The sequence below is a fragment of the Babylonia areolata genome, chromosome 33 (assembly GCF_041734735.1).
Source record: "Babylonia areolata isolate BAREFJ2019XMU chromosome 33, ASM4173473v1, whole genome shotgun sequence".
In the NCBI taxonomy this organism is placed as follows: domain Eukaryota; kingdom Metazoa; phylum Mollusca; class Gastropoda; order Neogastropoda; family Buccinidae; genus Babylonia; species Babylonia areolata.
In genome coordinates, this window is record NC_134908.1 from 19,823,504 (window position 1) to 19,838,503 (window position 15,000).

Here is a 15,000-nt window from a genome sequence, read left to right on the forward strand (position 1 = left end):
CATACGTAGCCACACAGAAAAGTAGGCCTCTGTGCATACACACACAATACGCAGGCATGCATTCAAATCTCACAGACACGTGTATACAGGCCTACACACATACAGACACACACACATAGACACACACACACACACATATATACGTGTGTGTGTGTGTGTGTGTGTGCGTGTGTGTGTTGCTGTTGTTGTTATATACATACATACATACCTACATACATGAAGGTCGCAGGACTGTGGCATCTGTTTTTTTTACAAGGTCCAAAAGATTTTTTTTTTAGCGAGATTAAAATGGTTTTATATTGTTGTTGTTGTTGTTGTCGTTGTTGGGATGTGTGTGTGTGTGTGTGTGTGTGTGTGTGTGTGTGTGTGTGTGTGTGAACTGGCCGAACTGCCGCAGCCTTGAAAAAACGAAACAGTATACAACTTTTAAAAGGTAGTAAAAATGTCTTTTTTATAAAGGGCATAAAAATGGCGAAACCTATTGTTCGTTTGACTCGTCCGTTCTTCTGAGTACTGTTTCAAAGGTATTTTTTTTACCTAAACTTCATAGCTTTGAGCGACGCCAGTCTTGCATTTTCAAACTTTTTTTTAATTATTATTATTTTTTTTATTATACGTGGCACGATCCTTTGTCGCGAACTGCTACCAGCATGACAGTTATGTTCACGTCTCTACTGTCGTGTGTCGTCTTGTGGTTTATATAGAACCGATTTCTCTCCGTGAAATCGGCTGGGCTTCTTTCCCCGTGGAGAGCGCGTTGCCACACTGTAGCCATCATCAACCTTTATCTTCTTCTTTTTTTCTTTCCCCCCCCCCCCTCCCCGGCATGTGTATTAAATTTTGTTTTATTATCTGCAGAACTTTGTCAAAGGACAACCCTTTCGTTGCCGTTTTTTTTTTGGTTTTGTGTGTGTGTGTGTGTGTGTGTGTGTGTGTGTGTGTGTGTGTGTGTGTGTGTGTGTGTGTGTGTGTGTGTGTGTGTGTTGTTTTGGTTGTTGTGTGTGTGTGTGTGTGTGTGTGTGTGTGTGTGTGTGTGTGTTTTTACTATAACGAGCGCATGCTGCACACATGACCTCGGTTTATCATCTTTATCCGAATGACTAAAACCCACCCAGACTAGCACACAAAAGTCTTGTGGACTCGGGGGCGAGCGAGGAGAAGCAAACAAAAAAATCTCGGTGGTCCGTATAAGAGACTCGAACCCTTGCACATTCGCTTCCTAGTTGGGCACAGTGCCACTAGGCCACCGCTCCACCCTGTGATCCAGTCTGCACTAAGTCGGGTGCTCCATCAGTACAGAGGGGGGGGTGGGGTGGGGGTGGGGGGGGGGGCGCGGGGGGGGGGGGGGGGGGGGTTACAAACAGGTGTGGGACTATCCAGCGTAAAACCGCTTTTCAACAGACTGAGTGGTTGTGATCGCTGTCGTGAAATCTGCTTCCATCCCCCTTTATCTCTCTCTGGGTTTTTCTATCTAGTTTCTCTCTCTCTCTCTCGGTTTCAGCGTGTAACTGTGTATCTACTGATCATCTATGTCTCGTGAAATATGTTGCGCTTCAACAGATTTGACGTAATCCAAGTCGAGAAATCTGTCTCTCTCTCTCTTTGTATTTTGTTTACCCTCTCTCTCTCTCTCTCTCTCTCTCTCTTTTTTTTTTTTACTCCCCTCCACCCCTCTCTGTCGCTCTCTTCTTTCTTTCTTTCCTTGACCTATCAACACCAGCCGACGCACGACAGTGTTCAATGTACAACAATACTTCAACAAACAGATTGGATGGTATCCCTTTCGTGAAAATATGTTTCATTTGCTCTACCTCTCCCTTTATTCTCTTTGTCACCTTTGTCTGTATACAGGTGACCTGATCACATTTTACAACGCTTCGCTCCAGGAACTGCTTGATATGCATGCCCCTCTCACAATGCGTGTTGTGTTCGATCGTTTATGTGCACCCTGGATGTCTCTTGAAATCAAGATGGCAAAACAGCAGCGTCGCTCCATTGAGCGAAAATGGTGAAAGTTTGGTCTGGAAATGTTCAAGCAGATATATGCTTACTTACGCAATGTTGTAAATCAAATGATCCGCGATGCGAAAAAGAAATACGTGTGCGACAGAATTACTGATGCTGATTCCTCCAGAGTTCTGTTTTGCTTGGCCAGTCAGATGATGGGGAAGGATGTCCGAACTGTTCTGCCTGGCAATATACCTTCTGAAAATCTAGCTGATAAATTCATTGATTATTTCACTACTAAAATAGAGATGATTAGAAGTAGCTTCGTTTCTCCTACTGATTTTGGCGAATCTGATACTTTTAATGGAATACAGTTCACTACATTCCAGACAGTTACCAAGGAACAGGTCAAAGATGTCATCCTCAAGATGCCAAAGAAATCATGCAGTCTCGATCCTATCCCGCATTATATATTTTACCAATGTTTAGAAGAATTACTGCCTATCATAACCAATATCATGAATATATCCTTGACCTCAGGTGTTGTCCCACAGTCCTTCAAGCATGCCTTGGTGTGTCCCCTTTTGAAGAAAGCTAGTCTTCATCCCGAAAACCTGAAAAACTATAGACCAGTATCAAACCTCCCATTTCTGTCTAAAAGTTTTAGAACGTATTGTGCTTGGCCAGCTTATGACACACCTTGAGATTCACAGTCTCCTGGAGCCATTTCAGTCAGCGTATAGAAAGGGACACAGCACGGAAACGGCCTTATTACGTGTGCTCAATGACCTGTTGCTAGCATCTGATGCAGGCAAGGTATCCATTCTGTCACTGCTGGACCTTTCTGCAGCATTTGACACGATAGACCATGAAATTATGGTCAGAAGTTTGTGTGCTGTGTTGGGACTCAATGGTACTGTTCTGAAATGGTTTCATTCCTACTTATCAGGTCGCACACACTCTGTCCTTGTAAATGGAAACCAGTCTGTTTCGTCTGTGCTCAGATATAGGGTACCACAAGGTTCCGTACTGGGACCTGTACTCTTTACAATGTACACACAACGTCTAAGTTTGATCATTCAACAGTCTGTACCTCACTATCATCTGTTTGCTGACGATTCTCAACTGCATGATTCTACTATTCCCTCTGAAATTCCATGTTTAGCTTCTAAATTTAAAACTGGTATGGAAAATGTAGCAAAGTGGATGAAACAAAACAAACTAAAAATGAATGACGACAAAACAGAAATCATGTTGACTGGTAATAAAAATAAGCTCAAGCAGATAAATACAACGTTTATCATTTGTTCTGGCATAGAAATTGCTTTTTCGAGTTCTGTCCGCAATCTTGGTTTTTACATCAATTCATCCCTCACGATGGAAACTCATGTGAACCACCTGTGTAAAGTTCTTTACTTTCTGCTTCGTAAGATTAGTAAAATCCGCCCCTTCCTGTCTGTTGATGCCGCCAACAAACTTGTTGTTGCCTTCAATTTATCCCGCCTAGATTATTGTAATTCTCTCTAATTCTCTCTCTCCCTTTCGAACCACACCACCACCATCCATCTACCACCCTCATTCTCTCTTTTGCAGCTCGACTCGTGTGTGTGTCTGTGCGTGTGTGTTAGTGTGAGTGTTGGAGTGTAACAGTTGTAGTATTGATAGTATGTTACTGTGTGAGTTTTATGCAGTGTTTTATTTTATTTTATTTTATTATTATTATTTTTTTAATTATAATATTAATGATTTTGTTTTATGTTTCTGCTACTTTTTATATGCCTTCTTGTTTCACTTTAGGTACTGGATTGTAAAGCGCTTAGAGCTTGCTTATGCTTCTATTATAGCGCTGTATAAAAATAAAATATTAGTTATTATTATCATTATTATTATTACAGTAATGAGTTCACACGATAAGTCGCTTGGGCGATCCCCCAGAAGACCTGACAGCAAGCTGTCACCTGAATGCTCAGTCCTTCCAAAGACCTCTGCTCTGAACAACATGACCTTAAGGGGTATCATCAGCCCCATAGGTCGTCATTCCCCCAGAATGTGCTTCTAAGCAGACAGGAGGAAAAGTATGTGGAATCTTTACAGTGGCAGAATTTATCTTCTGTGCAACGTTGTAGAACGTGGTGAAGAATTTCATTATGTTCTTAAGGGTACTTTTACCCCTTTTTTAGGAGTGTGTGTGTGTGTGTGTGTGTGTGTGTGTGTGTGTGTGTGTGTGTGTGTGTGTGTGTGTGTGTTTTGGGGTTTGTGTGTGTGTGTGCGTGTGTTTGTTCTGGGGTTTGTGTGTGTGTGTTTGTCTTCTTAGGATGCCTGAATGTTTTCGTATTTCACAATATTTTACAAATACAATTTTTTGTTTCCATTTTTAATATGTCTGGCCTCATGAAATTAATAGTTTGTGCAGCAGCCTTACACTGTGACACACAGACAGACACACGCACACACAGACACACACACACACAGACAGACAGACAGACACACACACACACACACACACACACACACACACAAACGTCGACGCAAGTGGTATGAAATCCACGAGTTAGATTTACTTTAAAAAAAAAAAATCATTATAACTAAAGCTGCCTTTTCAACCCAAACCTCTCTCCTGCCACCCACCTCCACACCCCCACCCACCCTACACAAAAGCATCAATCGATAATTCGGCAACGTGGCTGTGCAGTATACACCAGATGGGCTTTTCTTTTCGACACAGGTCGTGGACGGGGCGACTGCATACCATGACCTCTGTGCCACGAGCATATTGCATAATTATCATACAGTGCTATACTTTCTGGTTTTAACTCACTCAGTACGGCCAGTCCTCTCTTCTCCTCTACACAGACCCCTCGGATGTCCAGTGGGTGTCTGAATGACCCAACCTTTAGCTTCCGTCGTCAGAATTGTGGTATTCTTTGTCAACATTCACGTCTTCAGTATAAGAGCCTTCCGCTTGCAATATTTTGATAATGGTAGTTGGGGTGAAACGCTGTTAACGTCGTCTCTTTCGCCGTTCGTATGGAAAGAGTTAACACCTGTGCAATGTCACTGTTTTCCCCTGTCTCTCTGTCTACCTCTTTGCTGGTGTGTGACTCAACACTGCTGACTCATTTTTTTTATCATCTGTCGTCATTTCATACATAACAAAAGGAGTTCGTGGACTCTAAAAACTAAAGCTGACAATGAATAAGCAAATAAACAAATAAAGCACACGCACGTTTAAGCAGAATCTTGCCAGGAGGAATCAGTTATCAACTGCGAACATGAACACACAGAGACACAGACAGACAGACAAAGGCAGACACACAAACACAGACACAGACACAGAAAATTGTTCACTGTAACGGGAGGTTGGACACCAAACATTGTATTGTATTGTAATTCGTATCACTCATGTCAGAACAGACTTCTCTGTGTGAATTCGGGCTGCTCCTCCCATCGACAACGCGTCGCTACAATGAGAGCGAAGTATTTCTCTGGCACTGCTAGTTCTCTTCAATCCCCTATCTTCCTCTCCCTCCCAATGCCTCTCTCTTTTCTTCTCTTTTCTTCCCCTCTCCCCTTCACTCTCTCTACCTTACCTAGGCTTATCTACTAAGCTTGCCAATTGTTTATTGCAGAGTCGAAATCTTTCAAGATCTAATGAGGCAGTAAAAAATAAAAATGAAATAAAATAAGGATTAAAATTTTGTTGTTCTTTGTTTTCGTTCTTTTGATGTACGGTACTATTAACTGTATGAAAGACGAGTGTTAAAAAAGGATATCAGAGTACAGAGAACTGAAATGCTACTGAGAAATAAAGTGCCGTGGCTTGTGTGTGTGTGTGTGTGTGTGTGTGTGTGTGTGTGTGTGACAGACAGACAGACTGGGTGGGTATTTTTTGTTTGTTCGTTTATTTTGCTTTATTTTATTAAGGATGTGCGTTGCTGAATTTCATTTATATAATGCCTCCAAAGTATGTACTGGTATATCCGGGTTTACTCTTGATCTGTTTATTTTCTTCTTTTTTTTCTTACTTAGCTTTTTTGAGAAATATTTAGATCAAAAAGAAAAGAATAACAATAACAAAATAATGCATACATATATAGACAGACAGACAGGCAGACAGAAAGACCAACAACCAGACAGAGACAGAGACACATTAGCAGACGGATATACAGACAGAAGCAAAGATAGAACGGTCACCTAGAAACCCGGACGCTGCTGTCACGCACAACGCATTACTCGCCCACAGACAGTCTACCACATGCCAGCTTCATACAATTAAACACACACACACACACACACACACACAGCACTCGGCCATAAACGCAGTGCATTAAATTCCGACATCCTGGGTCGATTCGAAAGTAAGGTGTAAATGTAAAAACAAACAAATAAATGACTAAATAAACGAATAAATAAACAAACAAAAAAATCATCCGGGTTTACAGCTTAAACAATTGAGTCACAGGTGTGTACACGTGCACACTGTCACACCCAGACGGATATTAGCAACCAACAGAATGACTGATTTAAAACACTCACATAATTATGCACGCGTGAACACTTCACGAAAATAAATGAATAAATAAACAAACAAATAAAAATTCAAGCGTATAAAAATGGTTTCCACATGGCCCACAGGCATACGACCAACACTCACGAGTTACATAATTACGCACACGTTAACACAAATGTAAGCAAAGCGCGCGCGCGCGCGCGCACACACACACACACACACACAGAGAAAATCCAAGTGTACAATGTTTGAAATGATTTTCAGACAGGCATACGTCCACACGCCCATTCAAAATCACACTTTTGGAATGTCGGAAAAGCACCCATGATAAAATCTGATGTATACCGAACACCATTATCCCCCTTACACACACACACACACACACACACACACACACACACACACACACACACACACACACACACATTTAAAATCACACCTTAAGAAAGGCGGAAAGACAGCCCAAAGAATTTCCAATGCATGCTAAAGACAATCATTTCCAAATTATATATATTTTTGATAATGAAAAAAAAAGATAATAGAAAAAAAAACGAGTTTTTTTTTTTAAAATCATCATTACAGCCAAGCCTCACGAAACGATTATTTCCTCATAAACACACAAACAGGACAGACCACCCAAGCGACTTTACATGAACCCAAAAGGAAAATTACACGGAAACGCTGTGGCTGAGAGACAACAGGGGAAGGAAGACCAACGGACCTTTCGGGAATTGCCGGGGCCTTACGGGTCAAGCTGTCCTCAAAGGAAAGAGTGAACGGAAAGTAGGTCACAGAGTGAAGGCTATAACATCTGTAAAGAGAGAGAGAGAGAGAGAGAGAGAGTCAGAGAGTCAGAGAGAGTCATATATGCAGAGGTTGAGATTTTTTTTTTTTTTTTTAATCTGAAGAGACTTGTTCTGAATTTATGACCTGGGTGAGATGTAGGTATGTTGCAATTCATTTCTTCTTCAAAGAAAAACCAACGACAAAATGCACAGTGTAAAACAAGCAAACAAGCAACAACAACACACACACACAAACACACGCACATGACAACACGAATGAATCCTTGTGGTACACCATACCGTTGTTTCTTGAAAATTTGATTTGAAAGATTTAATACAGACCTGTTGCTGTCGATCTAATGAAAATGAAAATGATAAAACTGTGAAGTATTCTGAGCTAAACCGTAACAAGCAAGTTTCTTTGGGAGAAAGGAATGATATATTACATCAAAGGCTTTTGCAAAGTCAACGAAGTTGACTCCTGCAAGAGCTATAAAAATTTGTCGATTATCGGAGTCAGGGCGGTATGCCATAAATGGTTTTCCACAAAACATGACTGCATGTGGTGAATCGATCTATACTTGATTCTTCTTTTTCGTTCGTGGTCTGCAACTCCACGTTCACTCGTATGTGCACGAGTGGGCTTTTTACGTGTATGACCGTTTTTACCCCGCCATGTGTTTTTTTTGGGGGGTGGGGGGGGTGGGGGGTGGGGTGGGGGGTTGGTTGTTGTTGTTGCTTTCGTTGTTGTTTTTCTCGATGCAAAAATTATGAATATAAGCAAGATAATTTTTTTTTATTGTTGGTGCCGAAATGTTTACGATTTTGCTATCCAGTTCATATACATCTTTGGTACCTAGCTGTTTAAGGGACAATATAGACGTAAAAACCTCGGGTAGTGATATATAAGTAATGTGCACCTTTGAATTTATGTTTTTAGATTGACAGTAATTAATTAGGCACCCATAACCTCGGGTAGTGATATATAAGGAATGTACACCTTTGAATTTATGTTTTTAGATTGACAGTAATTAATTAGGCACCCATAACCTCGGGTAGTGATATATAAGGAATGTACACCTTTGAATTTATGTTTTTTAGATTGACAGTAATTAATTAGGCACCCATAACCTCGGGTAGTGATATATAAGGAATGTACACCTTTGAATTTATGTTTTTAGATTGACAGTAATTAATTAGGCACCCATAACCTCGGGTAGTGATATATAAGGAATGTACACCTTTGAATTTATGTTTTTAGATTGACAGTAATTAATTAGGCACCCATAACCTCGGGTAGTGATATATAAGGAATGTACACCTTTGAATTTATGTTTTTAGATTGACAGTAATTAATTAGGCACCCATAACCTCGGGTAGTGATATATAAGGAATGTACACCTTTGAATTTATGTTTTTAGATTGACAGTAATTAATTAGGCATCCATGGAACTTTCGTTCGGTGTTTCACGTGTTTAGGCTTGGGTTGTGCGTGCTTGTCATTAAATGTTAAACCGACCTATACATCTTTTTTGCCTTCTTGTGGTTAATGTGTAGCATGCACTTTAGCGCATGTGAAAGAACCCATGGCAACAAAAGGGTTGTCCCTGGAAAAAGTTCTGTTAAATGGGAAAATCCACTTTGATAAGAAAACTAATTCCGTTCGTTGGAAGGATGGGGAAAAAAGGGGGGACGGGGGCGGGGGGTGGGAGGTGGATGCGGCGTTGCAATGTAACCACGTGCTCTCCTCGTGAACAGCAGCCCTAATTTCAGCCAGAGAATTCTAATGTGACAAAGAGTAAGAGTAATATTCCATTCACTGTCGCTTGCCACAACCTGTATGTAGCCTTAACCCTCGTCTGAGCAGACGTGATGGAAATTCTGGATGCATAAAATTAATTCGTCAATGTTTCCCCACTAACCTCGGTCATGGACACAATTATATGCAACTAGGTATTCTCCACGTGTGCTAAAAGTCTCCTACCTAAGTATTTTCTTTTCTTTTTCTTTTTTTTCTGGAAGGGTGAGTACAGAGATGACGCCATGAATAATTGTGAGACATGATTGAGGTCGTCTTTCTCAGCACTGCCCTACGGAAGAGTGCTTTAATTCTTATGGATCTGCATTTGTGTGGGATAACCAGGATGTTGGAAATATTATAGGCTTATATAAAAAAAAAAAAGTGCTTCAGATAACGAATAGTTGATTGCAAGTGGCAAGATTGGCAACATCGTATGGAAACTAGTGTCAAATTAGCACAGTCTAGACTCTAAAACATTAAAGGTGATTGAACCAAATGTTGAGATGGGCATGAACAGATTCAAAAAGTGCACTGACAACATTCTCATTTAGTATAATTTCCAATATTGCTTTTCACAATTTCTGTAGTAGTGTGAGTGAATTTGTGAATATCTGTCGACTGAGCAACCTGGGTAAAGAAGATGAATGACATTTCTAATTATATTGTGCTGCTTTGATTGACTTTAGACAAAAATAAATTCACCCAAAATTTTTTACAAAGGTCCGTGAATTTCTGGATTCAATTTGCTCATGTCGTCAAGACATGAGTTTACGCCACAAAACTTGGCCATCTACTTCTATGAAGCATTGACGAGACTTCGAACTGCTACTTCGTGAATGCTGTTGAACATGTATAAACTATCTGTTGTTGAAATCTGATGTCGGTTAATTGTGCCATGTTATTTTCTTTATTCAGTGAACCCCCTTAGTAAGAGGCTTTGGGCTTAGTCTGAATAAAAGATCGTTATTGTTTGTTACCTTACGGAAGAGGCAGGCAGACAGACAGACACGAACATGTATACACACACACACACACACACACACACACACACACACGCATGTGCGCGCTCAAAGTCACGCACACACATATATGCGCGCGCATAAAAGGAGTGACAAAGAGGGACAGATACATATAATGGCAGGGAGAGAGAGAGAGGGGGGGGGGGAGGGGACATAGACAGAGACAGAGAGAGCAAACGAAAAAAAATCAGACACACAGATATATAGACAGATAGACAGACATATAGATAGCTAGACAGACAGACAGGTAGGTAGAGATATAGATAGGTAAAACGAGAAAAAGCAGATACACACACATATGTAGAGAGAGATATATACAGGGAGAGAGAGAAAGACAGACAGACAGACAGACAGAGACAGACAGCCAGACAGAGAGAAACAGAGACAGAGAGACAGACAGAGGCAGGCAAACAGACAGATTGTATGACAGACGTATAGACAGACAGAAAATGACTCATCCAGACTCAACCAAATAGACGAAAAACAAAAAAATCACGATCAGCTTCATATGACAACAATTACAACAACAACAACACCACCTGAAAGAACAAATACAAAGTGAACATAAACCTCCGTGTGACGTGAATCACCATTCGCAACCGCCAAATTACAGTGTTAGCAGCAGGTCCAGAAAAAAAACAGGGAGCGGAGCTTACACACCAACGGGTGTCAAATTCTACAGCACACAGTTGGGTTGAGGTTTGTTTTTTTGTTTGTTTGTTTGTTTTTCGTTGCGAATGTGGGTTAACACACACACACACGCCACAAAAGCTCGAAATACCAAGATCGGAGTGATAGTAAAACGTACCTCACCACCCCACCTACCCCAAACCCCCAACACCACTTTCATCGCTATTCCCTCCACTCGCACGCTAGCGCGCGCGCGACCACACACACACACACACACACACACACACACACATAAAAATTCTCTAAACCTTGTAATGTTTGTTTTATGTCACACTTAGTGAAAAAAAAATCGATTTAAAGAAGTCACACACACACACACACACACACACACACACACACACACCAAAATCTATAACCTTTGTATCGTCTGTTTCATGTCACTTTTAGTGGGGGGAAAAACATTGATTTAAAGAAGTAACAATGTACACACACACACACACACACACACACACACACACACACACACACACACACACACAGACCCCCACTTCCCCATTTCTTCCAGTTGTTTTTGTTTTGTTTTTGTTTTTTCTTTTTTTTTTCAATTTTCTTCTCTTCTTTTCTGAGGGCAGGATGTAAAAAAGCTGTATAAGCTTATTCTTTTACCCTCAATAAAGATCATTTTGACTTGACATGACTTGACTTGACTTCACACACACACACACACACACACACACACACACACACACACACACACACACCTTCAGGCTGGTATCACTGTCAGTGTCAGAAGACGTTTAACTGAAAAAATAACGAACACACGGATTTCGTCATGGTTGCTTCTAATTCCGGTACATCGTAGTGGTCTCAAGTATGAAGAGTCTAATCATTCCGCTACACTTTTTCTTGTGTCATATTTGTTCTTGATCTGTGCACCTTAATATATATATATATGTGTGTGTGTGTGTGTGTGTGTGTGTGTGTGTGTGTGTGTGTGTGTGTGTGTGTGTGTGTGTGTTGTGATCGTTTTTTAGTATAACGTCTTTTCACTATAAGTGATATAAGACGATGGTAGTGAAAAATCCAGGGAGGGAAAAGAAATTACTGTATATATGCATGCGAGTATGCGTGTGTGTGTGTGTGTGTGTGTGTGTGTGTGTGTGTGTGTGTGTGTGTGTGTGTGTGTGTGCATGCGAGTGTGTGTGTGTGTGTGTGTGTGTGTGTGTGTGTGTGTGTGTGTGTGTGTGTGTGTGTGTGTGTGTGTGTGTGTGTGTGTGTGTGTGTGTGCTTTAGATACTGAAAAATAACTGGTATATTCATTTTTTAACACATAACAATCTCTGTAATGAAAAGCTAACAACTGTAACAGTAAAACAACTGGACTAAATTATTTAACAAGGATTTGAAAAAAAAAAATCTTACATTAGCAATGGACCGCTGAAACTCGTCAACACTTAAGATGATTTCAAGTCAGGGATGTGGAACGTCAACATATGGGAAGTTAGTATAAGATCGGCTGTTGTGTAAGCAAGAAACATTACCGATATATTTTTTTTCTTGAAACAATTCATCTACCACCGGCAGATCAAAGAAATAATTTGCCGCTTATGGAAATCATTCTGGTAATGTTTTCCCATGAAACCATTCATTTTCTTTATATCTGTATGTAACCCCAAGTAACCGGATCTTTCTTTCTTTCTTTTTCTTTTCTTTTTTGGAGGTGGGGGTGGGGGTCACTCTTGTTTTTTGTTGTTGTTGTTGTTGTGTTTGTTTGTTTTTTTTTGGGGGGGGTTTCCGCTTTTATAGGTACATTACATGTAACTGCTGGTCGACACGACTCTGGACACAGTAACGTACCAATCTGCTAAACGTAAATATAACATCAGTGACCTCACTAATCGAATTTTTTTTTTTTTTTAATGCAATCTGAATAACACGATAAGAAGCCAAGAAGGACAGAGGATAGCAGAGAAGGGGGGCAGGGACGGGGGGACTATGGGGAAGGGGGATGACTAAAGGGAAGGTAACTTTAAATCGGTGACTCGCCTTTTTTTTTTTAGAAGTCGTTCAAGCTGGCGGATTTCATCATTTCAAACTCACCGCTTTGTCTGCGTTTTGAGTCAGTCACGTTGATGACCTGACGTTTTCTGTAGAGTCGTTGGGCATAAACAATATGCTTTCTGTCCAGTTTTGGTTCAGTCCGTGTACCTGTGCTTTCATTTGATACAATCAACTGTAGCTGCGTCTTCGGTGATTCGATCAACCTACGCTTTCTTGATGCTTGATTCATGCTTGAACATAAAACAAAACAAACAAACAAACAAAACAGAAACAAAAACCCGAAAAAACGCCGAGATAACAAAATATCAACATTTTCGGTCAGTATAGACTGAATTAACCTATGCTTGTCCATGTTGGACTCAATCATTCTACGCTTTATCAACGCTTGATTCAATATTGTCCTACGTTTTGTCAACGCTTGATTCAATCAGCCTACGCTTTGTCTACACGTTTGATCCAGTTAGCCCACGCTTTGTCAATGACTGACTCAATCAACCTACGCTTAGCCAACGCTTGATTCAATCAGCCTACTCGTTTAATCAAATTACGTCGCTCCACCCTCTCTCTCTCTCTCTTTCTCTCAACTCGTGCTCAATAATAATAACAACCGAATTAGTAGTTTGTTTAAAAAAATATATAAAAAAAGAAGAAAAAGACCCATACATACTGAATGCTTGGATCAATATGCCCTGGTAAAGTGGGGTGGATTTTTTTTTATTCCCCCCCCCCCCCCCCAAACGAAGACAATAAGTCTGGGCTGTTCAGCTTTCTGCGAGCCTATACTTAAAATGCCAATACCCGGTAGTGAATGGTAAGCGATTAAGCTGCAAGGCTTCCATGTCAAATACCTACTTATTAAATGGACACACACACACACACACACACACACACACACACACACACATGCATGCGTATGCACAGACCACAAGAGCAAGAGAGAGAGAGAGAGAGAGGGGGGGAGAGAGAGAGGGTCCAGTCTACTTGCAGTTAGATAAAATGCAAACAATACTTGTTCGCCATCACACACCACAACAGAACTGCTGAGCTGTCAAGCCAAGTTTTTACTCTTCATTTAAGCAAATATTTGGTGTGTCTCAGTATCTGTTTGACTTCAAGCATGGGGTGTTAACATGAGCTTTTACCAAGTTTAGATGGGTATGTCAGCTTTACGAACTCGCTGTTGTCGTTATTCCAGGAACATTTTTATTTGACTGTCCATTTTATGAAGGCTTCTCAGAAAGTGAAGTGCATTTTGTATCTATATATCCCAAATATTATGATCTCCTGGAAAGTTATTCACCATCAAATATTACACTTCTACCTATAGGCATCCCTCTGATTTCAGGTTATCTGTATTGATATCTGATGCCAAATGTACGAATAGACTAACAGGATATCTGTCTCATGCATTTAAAGCTGGAAACAATGCTTATAACTGACCAGTCAACATGAAGCTTAATTATGTTGGTGTCTGTTGATCATTACACACTCTCCCATTGTGACCCCACCCCTTTTCTGACATGGGCAGATGGCCTGAATCAATCAAACCTCTTGTACTTATTGTTCTTTCCTCTCGTGTGCTCGTGCAATCGCTCTCCCTGGCGCATGCGTATAGATGTTCGTTTGTGTTGTGAGTGACTGAGTGAGTGAGTGGAGGAATTTTGTTTAATGTCCCGTCACACATATCGGTGACTGAAGACATTTTGTTAAAGTATTTATGAATACATTTGAGTATTATCGGTTTGAAGGGGTGGGAGATGTGAATGAATGGAGGGTTGGGGGAACTGGGCAAATGAGGGTGAAATGAGGGTGAAATTTGAAAAAAAAGAAAAAACAATTCTAAATACAATTACAGGAAATTACTTAAAGGACTTCGTAAAAGAGTGTGTGTGTGTGTGTGTGTGTGTGTGTGTGTGTGTGTGTGTGTGTGTGTGTGTGTGCGTGCGCGCGTGCGTGTGTGCATGTGTGTGTGTGTGTGCGCGCGTGCGTGTGAGACAGAGATTGACTTAGACACAGGGAGAGAGAGAGAGAGACAAACATTCCAACTATTCTGCCACTACAAATTTTCCGCGGAACTAACAAGCTCTTAATTAAGAGGCCAAGCAAATCTAACAACAAAGACAGCCAGCCAGCAAGGGATCCCAGCAAACAAGCAATGACAATGTCAAAACCACCAACCTGTGTGTATCAAACTTGGCAAACTTTTTCCATTCCCGAGGGTTGCTCTTGTACGATTCCATCAAAGCC

General features: G+C 40.8%; 1 protein-coding gene across 1 annotated transcript in view; it reads right to left on the reverse strand.

The window, feature by feature from the left end:
* Positions 1 to 15,000, reverse strand: part of LOC143277176 (cysteine dioxygenase type 1-like) — a 37,732-nt gene that overhangs the window by 21,844 nt on the left and 888 nt on the right. Inside the window, exon 1 of the mRNA XM_076581940.1 lies at positions 14,932 to 15,000. This exon is cut by the window's right edge and continues 888 nt beyond it. Coding sequence (XP_076438055.1) covers positions 14,932 to 15,000 — 69 coding nt within the window. The remainder of the gene's footprint in view (positions 1 to 14,931) is intronic.